General features: G+C 32.9%; 1 protein-coding gene across 1 annotated transcript in view; it reads left to right on the top strand.

Moving 5' to 3' along the window:
- The first annotated feature begins 1,164 nt into the window (after nucleotides 1-1,164).
- The window catches only part of LOC148939567 (acyl-CoA Delta-9 desaturase-like), a 59,835-nt gene continuing 46,907 nt past the window's right edge, over nucleotides 1,165-14,092 (top strand). The window contains exon 1 of the mRNA XM_089106684.1: nucleotides 1,165-1,279. Within this exon, the coding sequence (XP_088962810.1) occupies nucleotides 1,271-1,279 (9 nt within the window). The 5' untranslated portion in view covers nucleotides 1,165-1,270. The remainder of the gene's footprint in view (nucleotides 1,280-14,092) is intronic.

Raw genomic sequence — 14,092 nt, 5'->3', positions numbered from 1 at the left:
GTATTGTGAATATATTAAAATAAGGTATTGTGGAAAAAATTACAAAAACAGGAAGCTATTTAAATTTCAGAGGTGTCCTACCAAACACAGGCAAAGGCCTACTTTCCCCATATACATGCAAGACAGCATTTATGTTGTTTCATTTAAGGATGTCCTTTAATTTTGTCATTTTGTATATATTTTTTATTATTGTCAGTCTATTACCACTACAGATTATTTTGTAGAATAGCCTATTGAGATTGGATGGATTGATGTCATTATTAACTGCCAAACTCATACACGGGGGAGGGAGGTTAATCCTTCTGTTTGAAGCGTTACCCGTGGCACAAGGACGACTCCTTGAACAGAAAATGACGGCAGGATAAAGAAGTTCTCTACCTATTACCAGTTCTGAGAATCAAGTGCCGCTTGTTGCTGATGGCTGGTGGTTGACCCTCCTCTCTCCTTATAGGAATGGTGGGGTCCTCGGGATAGGGAAAAACAACATTGGACACTTTGACTGAGGCTCTTTTGTAAAGGGAAAAAAAAGATATTTATGTCCTTTTCATAATATGACGCATTAGGGGCATTATAGCCCAGTAGCTAAAGATAATATACTGCTGTTTCTTTGTGTGTGCGGGGGCAATGGGTCTTTGTGGCCTTAGCCTTGCCTTAACTTTGTGAATCCGCCCATGACAGTAAAATTTGTTCATTGAAATTTGCTTTGCGGTTTCTTATGCGAATTTTGAAAAACTTCTTTTTTCTGCTCCAAGCAGTGGTCATATAAGAAGATCCCAGTAACAGAATTCATGAACTATCTTCTCACCTCTATTCAAGCTAAAACGCATTTCTGGTTTGATTCATAATGCTTTTTTAATCGCTAAGAAAATAATGCTAGAAGATATTATATTTATTGCATTAGCCCAATATACATTAAAACTGCTTTTCAAGGAGCTTCTCACTCTCTGGAACTTAAGGCACTTGTTCTAGCAAAATTATTTCAGTCACGCATGGCATACTCCGCACCACGCGTAGACACACTTTATTCCTGACGTACCTCCTCATGTCAACCTTGTCATTATTTCACCATGTATGGCCCGTGCCGAATGGTGTACACAGTTTTTGAAAGTGGGCAACCTTGCCCAGCTTGCCTTATAGGTCAATCGTATTCAGACAGTCAATTTAGGAACACGATAAAAATACCAATTGCCATTTAATCAGTGTTAAAGTTGCACTGGATTTCCTGTATATCCGTATTTTTTGGACCGATATTAACAGATACTGTGCTATTATGGTTTTGGTAAGCTAGACTTTTGTATTATATATATATATAAATATGTGTGTGTGTAATTTTCCTTTGAGGAGCTAACAGAAGAGTTGCCACCTCTAGTACTATTTTGCACTACGATAAATAGTAAATAAGGCCGTACTTTTGCTCATCATTGTGCTAAGATCTTAATCTTTCGACAAAGAACTCTTCTTAAGGGAAATTTTAGGACTAATACATTACTTCTTTTACCGTTATTTTGCAAACGTCTCATCATTCTGCTCTGATCAGTGGTCTAAGAGCAATGATGAGTATACCATCAAGAACGGTAACCTGTGCAGAAAGATGTAAGATCTCAGTGCTGAAGAACGGGGTTGACAGGGGTTGAAATAGATGAAGCTCTTTAAAAAATTTAAAAAAAAACATTTTCAAAGAAAGAAGTTTCATAAAGGAAAGTCAAGAGCCATATAAAGCACGTTACGAGTAGAAATAAAGCCATATAATTCAATCTTATTAGAACGAACGAAAAATTTCCATCAATAAGTCAATGAAACACAGGGGCGTAGCTCCAGCATTTTTATAGGTGGGGAAGAGGAGTCTACATCTGGAAAGTCAGGGGCATGGGCTATATAATAATTTTCTCCCCCAATTATTGCCTCCTCCCGAAACTTCGCCACTGGTGAAACCCAAAACGATCCGAACCTAAAATACCGATAAAGGATACTGCTATGCATGAACAAATGAAGGTAAAATTCTAGATTAAGGGTGCAATTGCTCTTCGAAAGTAGTTGGATTACGTTGAGTTAGTTAATGAAACTCACAGGCCACGAATCAAATTAAAAAAAAAAACTAGAGTCAATTAAAGAAAAAATTGAAAGGTGAGATAAAATTCATTTATTTTGTCGAATTGCTTGTTGTCTAAATGTCTTTAAGGCCGTTTATTAAAGAGTTGTCTTTGAAAAAGAATACGCTACGAATCAATAAAACCAGATTTGTTTCCTCTATTTTTTGTCTTAATTGAGGCTTCATTGGTCCTGACATATCTATTGGACTGTCTGCCTGGCCTGAGATTCTAAATCAGATCAGAAAACTCTTCCATTCTTGATGCCTTTTGAATTTAGAACTCTGTAAAATAAATAAAGATCGTTTTTATTACGCTTTTTAAATACTTGCCTCTCCCCAACTGTCCTTGGTGGAACAGAGCCTCTTAAAGCATTGGAGCAAAAAGTCAAACGTTATCGTAAAGAGCTAGGGGGTCAAAAGAAAAGGAGGTGCCCCATTAATAACGGACTAATTCTTATTCGGTTGAGCAGTAGTTGAACGTTAAAGGAACCTTGTTAAAGGAACGTTAAGGGAACCTTAAGGGACCACGTTAAAGTTACGTTAAGAGAACGTTGAGGGACCACAGTCCTCCTCTAACACGGAATAATTTCTACTCAGCTTCAATGTCAGTCTTTTCTGTCATTTGAAAAAGCTTGTTTTTTTTCTTAGTTTCATCACATTCAAAACACAGGTGGGGATCGTTTAAACTTAATTGCGATAATCTAATCTCCCCTGAAAAAGAGTTGAAGTGTGATGCATTTATCTGGGAACCCCCGTCTAACTAAACAATATTATTGTTCACCCTTTATTTGACTTTAATGCTTGATTTGGTGACTGTAAATAGGAAGTTGCCGTAGATAGAGAAGTACGTAAAAATTTATGTCGAGGGCAACACCAATTAAAACAAGCGAATTCCATAAACAATATAACAACTATCCGTAAAATTTGCCTTTATCCGGCGGGGGGTCCGACAAAGTTTTATATTAATGTTTTTGGCACAGTATATTAATTATAGGCAGTATGATCGTTCCCTATCTCACCCATTATAAAAACCCGGACCGAGGTGCGAGTGCTCCAGAGAACGTATAAACATAAGCGACATTAGATCTTTTCACGGGTAGACAAGTCAGATTTCTCTTGAACGAGAAACTTGGCTTCAACGTTGGAACACTAAATTTTGAAGAAACTAATTTTAAATTAATATATTGCAATACATATATGAAAATCAGTAATTAGTAGTGCAATGTTATTATTAGATGTTTTTAGGAATTAAAAGTAGTTTTCAAAGTCTCAAGATGGTTTCAAAGGCATTTTGAGAAAGTTTTTGCCAAAATACGCGTTCCAGGGTAATTGGACCGCTGATGGCACATCAAATGAGAAGAGCTGTTTGTACGCGCTAATGCAAGAAGGAGTGGGAGGAGCTTTTTGTTCGCACTGAGAATGAAGAGCCAGAAATTATCTGCGGTAAACTTAATGCTATATCTTTATACTGTGGTTTTTGGAGTCACTAATTACAAATACACAGCTAAAATCGTAATATGAGTTTCACATAGCAAAACCATATGTATCTGTTCAGACACGTACGCAGGAATTTGTTTCGGGGTGGGCCCAATTTGTTGCGGGGAGGGGCCAAATCCTTCAAACCCATTATTCTGTGAAAAAATCAGAAAATTATGGGAAAATTAAAAAATCGTGAGATTTTTGGGGGGGGCCCGTATGCCCCCCCCCCTGCGTACGTCCCTGTATCTGTTTCAAATCTTGCACTGAAATCTAAAAATTTCACCATCTCTGCGAAATTTCACGGCGAGAATTGTAAATTTGCGATCGAAGGGGAAATTGTCAAACATTTCGTGGTAACGAACTGTAAGTAAGGAATGACTCATCAAAAGTTATGAGCCTGAAAAAATTTGCCTAATTTTCGAAAAAAAGGGGGAAACACCCCCTAAAAGTGATAGAATCTTAATGAAAAATGATACCAGTAGATACGTCAAAAGGACTGGATTTTTATGCTGATTTCAAATATATAAGTTTCATCAAGTTTAGTCTTACCCATCAAAAGTTACGAGCCAGAATAAATTTACCTTATTCTCGAAAAAAGGGAGAAACACTCCCTAAAAGTGATAGAATCTTAATGAAAATCAAACCATCAGATTCAGCGTAACAGGAAACCCTACTGTAGATGTTTCAATCTCCTACCTGCGAAAATGTGGAATTTTGTATTTTTTTTTTTGCCAGAAGAACGATCACGGATGCTTTTTTTTTCGGGTGATTGCATCAATCCAATAGTCCTAGAATATCGTGAAAAGGCTCATTCGAACGGAAATTAAAAGTTCTAGTTCCCTTTTTAAGTGACCAAAAAAAGTGGACGGCAATTTGGCCCCCTCCCTTGTCCTTTTCTCCCAAAATCATCCGATCATAATTTTGAGATAGCCATTTTGTTCATCATCATTAAAAAAATCCAATAACTATGTCTTTGGATATAAAATGACTTCCCCCCCAGGCCCCAGGGGAAAGGTTTTTAAGTTATCAATACATCGTTCTTCACGCTAAGTTTTTTTTAGTACTTTCAAAAGCGTTTGTGATTCAGGGGTTTGTGATTCGAACAAAATTCGAACCTTAGCTTGAAGAGCGAGGTATTGACTAGGGGGCGAACCCCCTCATATACGGAATAATTTCTGATCGTTTTAAGTTTTAATGTTGCTCCTTACTTTCAGTTGAAAAAACTTTTTTTTTTATTTAATGAAAATAAAGATCCACTTCTTCAAACAGTTCGTGGTAACGAAATGTAAAGTAAGGAGCGACCCGGCTAAGGCTTAATACTACCGAAACTTTAAAAACCACAATTTTGGTACCAATCAAAAGAATTGACCAATCAAAAGGTATATCAAAAGAATTGGCTTATTATGCTGATTTCAAATATAGAAACTTCATTAAGTTCACGGATAGGTATTTATAATTTTTTTTCCAGGGGTGATCTTATCGACCCAGTGGTCCTAGAATATTGTGAGAGGGCTCATTCAAACAGAAATTAAAAGTTTTAGTAGAAGGCTATCTTATACTCCCACGCGACACCCCTGCTGCCACCTACAACTTTTTTTAACACCAAATATGGGCATAGCCTCCCTAGGGAGAACACGTGGTTAATGGGGTCAATGACCTAAATTTCCAAAGGTGTCGATGTTGTTGATGTTGTAAGTTCACGCTCTCAGCGAATGTCAAGGTCGATTTATTTGTTGTTGTAAGTGCACGCTCTCAGCGAATGTTATGAGTTTCAATGTTGTTGTTATGGACATGTACATGCTCGAGGCGAATGTCATGGTGTCCAAAAATAGGAAACAGCATTTGATGTTGTTGTTGTTGTTGCTCGAGGCAAATGTCAAGGTCGATGTTGTTGTTGTTGTAAGTGCATGCTCGAGACGAATGTTATGCCGTCCAGGAATTTGGAACACCTGTGCTGTCGACCTCAATTCACCTATCGTGAATCAATAATTCCCCTTAGAAACAACAAATTAATTCACCTTTCTTGACAGATCAATCAACCAATGACATCATCTGTCAGACTTTAAAAATTTTCGCCTAGAAACGATTCTCTAGGAATAGATCCAAGTCATTAATGTCTTTGCCTCGGAAACAACTCTACTGGTCGAACTCCAAAAGATATTAATAACCAAACGCCATGGAAACAATTCTCCAAGAAACATCTTAGCGATGAATTGTCTTAGCGCGGGAATCAGGTTTCCTAGTAATTTGAAATGTGTCAGCGCAGAGATGCCAAACAAAAGGAACACGCTGAAATTACGTTTAGGGATTATTTGGGCGAAGCCGTTTTAGTCATTTTATGGAATTATTTCGGTGAAACAGTTAGAGATATTTTAAAAGATGATTTAAAAGATGATTTTAGAAGAGAATTTAAGGGTGAAACTCTGTCGTCGTTATAATACACAAGTTGTATTTTAACAGTGTCGTGAGGTCCCCTACCCCAACCCCAAAGGGTTCCGATCCCCCTACCCCAACCCCAAAGGGTTCCAATCCCCCTACCCCAACCCCGAAGGAAGCCCCCGGTACTCAAAGGTCCCCCAAGCTCCCAAAGGGCCCCCGGATCCCCAAACGCCCTCCCCGAGCCCCCAAAGGTCCTCCCCCGGTCTTCAAAGGTCCCCCAGGCTCCCAAAGGACCACCCAGCCCTAAAGGGCCCCCCGCTGAAATTACGTTTAGGGATTATTTGGGCGAAGCCGTTTTAGCCATTTTATGGAATTATTTCGGCGAAACAGTTAGAGACATTTTAAAAGATGATTTTAGAAGAGAATTTAAGGGTGAAACTCTGTGGTCGTTATAATACACAAGTTGTATTTTAACAGTGTCGTGAGGTCCCCTACCCAAACCCCAAAGGGTTCCGATCCCCCTACCCCAACCCCAAAGGGTTCTAATCCCCCTACCCCAACCCTGAAGGAAGCCCCCGGTACTCAAAGGTCCCCCAAGCTCCCAAAGGGCCCCCGGATCCCCAAACGCCCTCCCCGAGCCCCCAAAGGTCCTCCCCCGGTCCTCAAAGGTCCCCCAGGCTCCCACAGGGCCCCCGGAAGAGTTTTTAGCTTACAGTTTTTATTGAAGTTCTAGTTTAGTTTAGTTTTAGTTAATAGTTTAGAGTTTTAGCTTAGAGTCTTAGCTTAGAGTTTTTGTTAGAGTTGAAGTTTAGTTTAATTTTAGTTAAGAATTTGATTTTTACCTATGAGTTTCAGTTAGAGTTCTAGTCTAGTTTACTTTTAGTTTAGAGTTTACAGTTTTTTAGCTTAGAGTCTTAGCTTAGAGTTTTAGTTAGAGTTCTAGTTTAGTTTAGTTTTAGTTAAGAGTTTAGAATTTTAGCTTAGAGTCTTAGCTTAGAGTTTTTGTTCGAGTTCTAGTTTATTTTAGTTTTGAGTTCTAGTTTAGTTTACATATAGTTAAGAGTTTGGAGTTTTACCTTAGAGACTTAGCTTAGAGTTTTATTTTAGTTTATTTTTTGTTAAGATTTTGGATTTTTTAGCTTAGAGTCTTAGCTTAGAGTTTTTGTTAGAGTTCTAGTTTAGTTTAGTTTTAGTTAAGAGTTTGGTGTTTTACCATAGAGTCATATCTTAGACATTTAGTTAAGCGTTATAGTTTAGTTTAGTTTTATTTAAGAGTTTTTAATTTTATACTAGAGTCTTAGCTTAGAGTTTTTTTTAGATTTATAGTTTATTTTAGTTTTAGTTAATAGTTTAGAGTTTTTAGCTTATAGTCTTAGCATATTTTTTTTCGAAGTTCTAGTTTAGTTTAGTAATAGTTAAGAGTTTAGAATTTTAGCTTAGAATCTTAGCTTAGAGTTTTTATTAAAGTTGAAGTTTAGTTTAGTAATATTTAAGAGTTTAGAGTTTTAGCTTAGAGTCTTATCTTAGAGTTTTCGTTAAAGTTGAAGTTTAGTAATAGTTAAGAGTTTAGAGTTTTAGCTTAGAGTCTTAGCTTAGAGTTTTAGTTTAGTTTAGTTAAGAGTTTAGAGTTTTTTAGCATAGAGTCTTTTAGCATAGAGTCTTTTAGAGTTTTTTAGCATAGAGCTAAGGAGTTTTTGTTAGAGTTCTAGTTTAGTTTAGATATAGTTAAGAGTTTAGAGTTTTTAGCTTAGATTTTTAGCTTAGAGTTTTAGTTTAGTTTAATTTTTTTCTAACAGTTTAGAGTTTTACCATAGAGTCTTATCTTAGGGTTTTTTTTAGAGTTCTAGTTTAATTTAGTTTTAGTTAAGAGTTTAGATTTTTTATCTTAGAGTCTTAGTTTAGATTTTTTTGTTGCAGTTCTATTTTAGTTTAGAGTTTTATCTTAGACTTATATTTTTAATTATATTTATAGTTTAGTTTAGTTTTAGTTAAGAGTTTAGAGTTTTTAGATTAGAGTCTTAGCTTAGAGTTTTTGCTAGAGTTCTAGTTTATTTTAGTTTTAGTTAAGAGTTTAGAGTTTTAGCTTAGAGTCTTAGCTTAGAGTTTTTGTTAGAGTCCTAGCTAAGTTTAGTTATAGTTAAGAGTTTGAAGTTTTACCTTAGAGACTTAGCTTAGAGTTTTTGTTAGAGTTCTAGTTTAGTTTAGTTTTAGTTAAGAGTTTAGTGTTTTTTTAGCTTAGAGTCATAGTTTAGAGATTTTGTTGAAGTTCTAGTTTAGTTTAGTTTTAGTTTAGAGTTTTAGCTTAGACTTAGAGTTTTAATTAGAGTTCTAGTTTAGTTTTGTTTTAGTTAAGAGTTCAGAGTTTTTAGCTTAGAGTCTTAGCTTAGTTTTATTTAGAGTTCTAGTTTAATTTAGTTTTAGTTAAGAGTTTAGGTTAGCTTATCATGAGCGCTCATGATAAGCTAACCTAATCTAACCTAACTTAAACGTGGAGAAACCTAACCTCTAACCTAATCTAACCTATGGTTTTGGTATTTCTATGCAATATTGTGTAATTTTGTGGTTATGCTAGTTTGGGCTAAACTTCAACTCTAACTAAATCTCTAAGCTAAGATTCTAGGCTAAACCTCTAAGCTATAACTCTTAAGTAAAACTAAAATAAACAATAGCTCTAACTAAAACTCTAAGCTAAGACTCTAAGCTAAAACTATAAATTCTTAACTATAACTAAACTAAACGAAATTTCAACCCTAACTAAAACTCTAATCTAAGACTTTAAGGTAAAACTCAAAACTCTTAACTAAAACTAAACTAAACTAAAACTCAAACAAAAACTCTAAGCTAAGACTCTAAGCTAAAACTATAAACTCTTAACTAAAACTAAACTAAACTAGAGCTTCAACAAAAACTCTAAGCTATAACTCTAAGGTAAAACACCAAACTCTTAGCTAAAACTAAATTAAACTAGAACTCTAACAAAAACTCTAAGCTAAGACTCTAAGATAAAATTCTAAACTCTTAATTAAAACTAAACTAAACTAGAACTCTAACTAAAACTCTAAGCTATAACTCTAAGTTAAAACACCAAACTCTTAACTAAAAGCAAACTAAACTAGAACTCTAACAAAAACTCTAAGCTAGGACTCTAAGCTAAAAAACTCTAAACTCTTAACTAAAACTAAACTAAAACTTCAACAAAAACTCTACGCTATGATTCTATGATAAAACTCTAAACTCTTAAGCAAACTAAACTAGAACTCTAACAAAGACTCTAAAGTACGACTCTAAGCTAAAAACTATAAACTCTTAACTATAACTAAACTAAACTTCAACTCTAACTATAACTCTAAGCTAAGACTAAGCTAAAACTCTAAACTCTTAAATAAAACTAAACTAAACTAAAACTATAAGCTAATTCTCTAAAGTAAAACTACAGACGCTTAACTATATATAAACTAAACTAGAACTCTAACAAAAACTCTAAGATACGAGTCTAAGCTAAAACTCTAAACTATTAACTAAACCTAAACTAAACTAGAACTTCAACAAAAACTCTAAGCAAAAGACTCTAAGCCAAAAACTCTAAACTCTTAACTAAAACTAAAATAAACTAGAACTCTGACAAAAACTCTAAGCTAAGACGCTAAGCTAAAATTCTAAACTCTTAACTAAAACTAAACTAAACGAGAACTCTAACTAAAACTCTAAGCTAAGACTCTAAGGTAAAACACAAAACTCTTAACTAAAAGTAAACTAAACTAGAACTAAAACTCAAAGGTAAAACATCAAATTCTTAACTAAAATTAAACTAAACTAGAACTCTAACAACAACTCTAAGCTAAGATTCTAAGCTAAAATTCTAAACTCTTAACTAAAACTAAACTAGAACTCTAACTAAAACTCTATGCTAAGACTCTAAGGTAAAACATTAAACTCTTAACTAAAAGTAAACTAAACTAGAACTCTAACTGAAACTCAAAGGTGAAACATCAAATTCTTAACTAAAGTTAAACTAAACTAGAACTCTAACAAAAACTCTAAGCTAAGACTCTAAGGTAGAACTCTAAACTCTTAATTAAAACTAAGCTAAAATAGAACTCTAACAAAAAACTGTAAGCTAAGACTCAGCTAAAACTCGAAACTCTTAACTAAATCTTAACCAAGCTATAATTTAAGTAAAACTCTAAGCTATGACTCTAAGCTAAAAATCTAAATTCTTAACTGCAACTAAACTAAACTTTAATTCTAACAAAAACTCTAAACTAAGACTCTAAGCTATAACTATAAACTCTGAACTAAAACTAAACTACACTAAAACTCCAAGTAACACTAAGCTAAGACTATAAGCTAAAAACTCTTGACCTTTAACTAAAACTAAACTAAACTAGAACTCTAATTAAAACTCTAAGTCTAAGCTAAAACTATAAACTAAAACTAAACTAAACTATAACTTCAACAAAAACTCTAAACTATGACTCTAAGCTAAAAAAAACACTAAACTCTTAACTAAAACTAAACTAAACTAGAACTCTAACAAAAACTCTAAGCTAAAATTCTATACTCTTAAGTAAAACTAAACTTAACTAAAACTCTAAGCTAAGTCTCTAAGGTAAAACTCCAAACTCTTAACTATAGCTGAACTAAACTAGTACTCTAACAAAAACTCTAAGCTAAGACTCTAAGCTAAAACTCTAAACTCTTAACTAAAACTAAACTAGACTAGAACTCTAACAAAAACTCTAAGCTAAGACTCTAAGATAAAACTCTAAACTCTTAACTAAAACTAAACTAAATTAGAACTGTAATTAAAACTCCAAGTCTAAGCTAAAACTCCAAACTAAACTAGAACTGCAACAAAAACTCTAAACTAAGACTCTAAGCTAAAAAACTCTAAACTCTTAACTAAAACTAAACTAAACTAGAACTCTAAAAAAACCCTAAGATAAGACACTATGATAAAACTCTAAACTCTTAGAAAAAAAAATTAAACTAAACTAAAACTCTAAGCTAAGAATCTAAGCTAAAAACTCTAAACTCTTAACTATATCTAAACTAAACTAGAACTCTAACAAAAACTCCTTAGCTAAGACTCTATGCTAAAAAACTTTAAACTCTTAACTAAAACTAAACTAAACAAAGACTCTAATCTAAGACTCTAAGCTAAAAAACTCTAAACTCTTAACTATAACTAAACTAAACTTCAACTTTAAAAAAAACTCTAAGCTAAAACTCTAAACTCTTAACTATTTCTAAACTAAACTTCAACTCTATCAAAAACTCTAAGATAAGACTCTAAGCTAAAATTCTAAACTCATAACTAAACTAAACTAGAACTCTAACTAAATGTATAAGCTATTAATCTAAGTAAAAACAACAAAATATTAACTAAAAATAAAATAAAATATAAATATAACAAAAAATCTAAGCTAATACTCTAATCTAAAAACTCAAAACTCTTAAATAAAACTAAACTAAACTAAAAATATAAGCTAAGTCTCAAATCTAAAACTCTAAACTCTTAACTATATCTAAACTAAACTAGAACTCTAACAAAAACTCTAAGCTAAGACTCTAAGCAAAAAATCTAAAAAACTAAATATAAATAAAATAAACTTTAACACTAACAAAAACTAAAATCTAAGACTCTAAGATAAAAATCTCAACTATTAACTAAAACTAAACTAAACTAAAACTTCAACTAAAACTCTAAGCTAGGACTCTAAGCTAAAAACTCTAAACTCTTAACTAAAACTAAAATAAACTATAACTCTAAAAAAAACTCCAATCTAAGACTCTAAGCTAAAAACCTATAAACTCTTAACTAAAACTAAACTAAACTATAACTCTAACTAAAACTTTAAACTAAGACTCTAAGGTAAAACACCAAACTCTTAAATAAAACTAAACTAAACTAGAACTCTAACAAAAACTCTAAGCTAAGACTCTAAGTTAAAAACTCTAGACTCTTAACTAAAACTAAACTAAACTAAAACTCTATGCTAAGTCTCTAAGGTAAAACTCCAAACTCTTAACTATATGTAAACTAAACTAGAACTCAAAACTAAAATAAACTAGAACTCTAACAAAAACTCTAAGCTAAGACTCTAAGCTAAAATTCTAAACTCTTAACTAAAACTAAACTAAACTAGAACTCCAACTAAAACTCTAAGCTAAGACTCTAAGCTAAAAAACTGTAAACTCTAAACTAAAAGTAAACTAGACTATAACTCTAACTGAAACTAAAAGGTAAAACATCAAATTCTTAACTAAAATTAAACTAAACTTCAATTCTAACAAAAACTCTAAGCTAAGACTCTAAGCTAAAACTCTAAAATATTAACTAAAACTAAACTAAACTAGAACTTCAACAAGAACTCTAAGCTAAAAACTCTTAACTAAAACTTAACCAAACTATAACTTTAAGTAAAACTCTAAGCTATGACTCTACGCTAAAACTCTAAATTCTGAACTGTAACTAAAACTAAACTAAACTAGAACTCTGACTAAAACTCTACGCTAAGACTCTATGGTAAACTCTAAACTCTTAACTAAAACTACACTAAACTAAAACTCTAGCTGAAACTCAAAGGTAAAAAATCAAACTCTTAACTAAAATAAAACTAAACTAGAACTCTAACAAAAAAAACTCTAAACTCTTAACTAAAACTAAACTAAACTTCAACTCTAACAAAAACTCTAAGCTAAGACTCTACGCTAAAACTCTAAACTAAAACTAAACTATACTAGAACTTCAACAAAAAATTTGGAAGGCCTTATTGTCCACGGGGGCGTATTTTCCGGGGGGGTATTTATCGGGGGCGGAATTTTTCACCAAGGAGGAGTATTTTCCTTGGGAATTTTACGAAGGGTAGGGGGGGGGGTAAATGCCAACCACCGTTCATTCGTAAAATAGAACTCCAAAGCAAAACACAGCACCGGCGAAATTAAAAAATAAATATTTATATGTTTTTCCTGAGGATGTACTAGGTTTTCCTTAGATGCGAAATTTGCAATTTCAATATGAACTGCAATATTTGCAAGTGAAATATGAGCATTAGCGAAATTAAAAAAAAATATACATTCTTTTTCAGTTATGCTTGGTTTTCATCAGACGCAAAATTTGCGATTTCATTATGAATTTTGCACTGAGCTGTGACATTTTCACCATCTTTGCGGAATTTACTAATGCGCACGTCGAATATACGCCCGAATTGGATTTATTTACTTTTTTCGGTGGAATATTGTCTTTTTGGGAAATTGCCTTTGGAAAAATGAATGTTATTTTCAAGAAAACCTGTTGTCAGAAATTGGATCAGTTGGAAATTACATCCAGTCTACTGGATGTAAAAATTTTCTTGGTTTGGATGGGAATTTTCCCCAAATCTACCGTGCATGCATTTAACTGGTTTAACTTTTGGTAAAGCTTAAGTTAGGGTTAAATGTGAGGATATCAGAGGACATTTTCATAAGAAAACTATTTTGGTGGAAACCCAGTGGTGGTTCTGGGCTCTCTTGCACCCGGGGCAAAATCTTGATTAGCCCCCCCCCCCTTCACCCAAAAAAATTCAGGCCAAATTCTAACAAACTTTCATGTATTTAAAAAAAAACTCTTTTCAATTTATTAATTAATACATAATTAATTTTCTGATTATTTTTTATCTATTATTTAAATTACTTAAATACTTAATTATCATGAATTATTTTTATTTAATCATTTTAAATCTTAATTATCATGATTTTGTTTTCATTTTTTTAATTAATTTCTTGCTTATTAATTAATAATTTATTAATTATTTTCATATATTAACTGCGCCCTCTACTTTATTTTAATAGAAATATAATTAAAAAAATTACAAAATGATTATAATCGTTATATAAATTTTAAACCCCTATAATTTCTACTCCTGGGGCAAGTGCTTCCTCTGTCACTCCCCTAAAACCACCTCTGAGGAAACCATTGAGGGATTAGAATGTATTCAATGCTTGATTAGTTAATTATGAATAAATCTTGTATTATTGATTACAAAATGAAAACTAAGACTGCAATATAGAACTCTAAAAGCGAAACATATTTCAACATATTTCAAACATATTCAACAGCGAAACATATGTGCATATTTAAAACACGATTTCGTTTGTTCCGAA

This window comes from Artemia sp. Qi Xiang Cuo, chromosome 21 (genome assembly GCF_049724085.1).
Source record: "Artemia sp. Qi Xiang Cuo chromosome 21, ASM4972408v1, whole genome shotgun sequence".
In the NCBI taxonomy this organism is placed as follows: domain Eukaryota; kingdom Metazoa; phylum Arthropoda; class Branchiopoda; order Anostraca; family Artemiidae; genus Artemia; species Artemia sp. Qi Xiang Cuo.
This window is presented reverse-complemented; position numbering and strand designations above follow the sequence as displayed.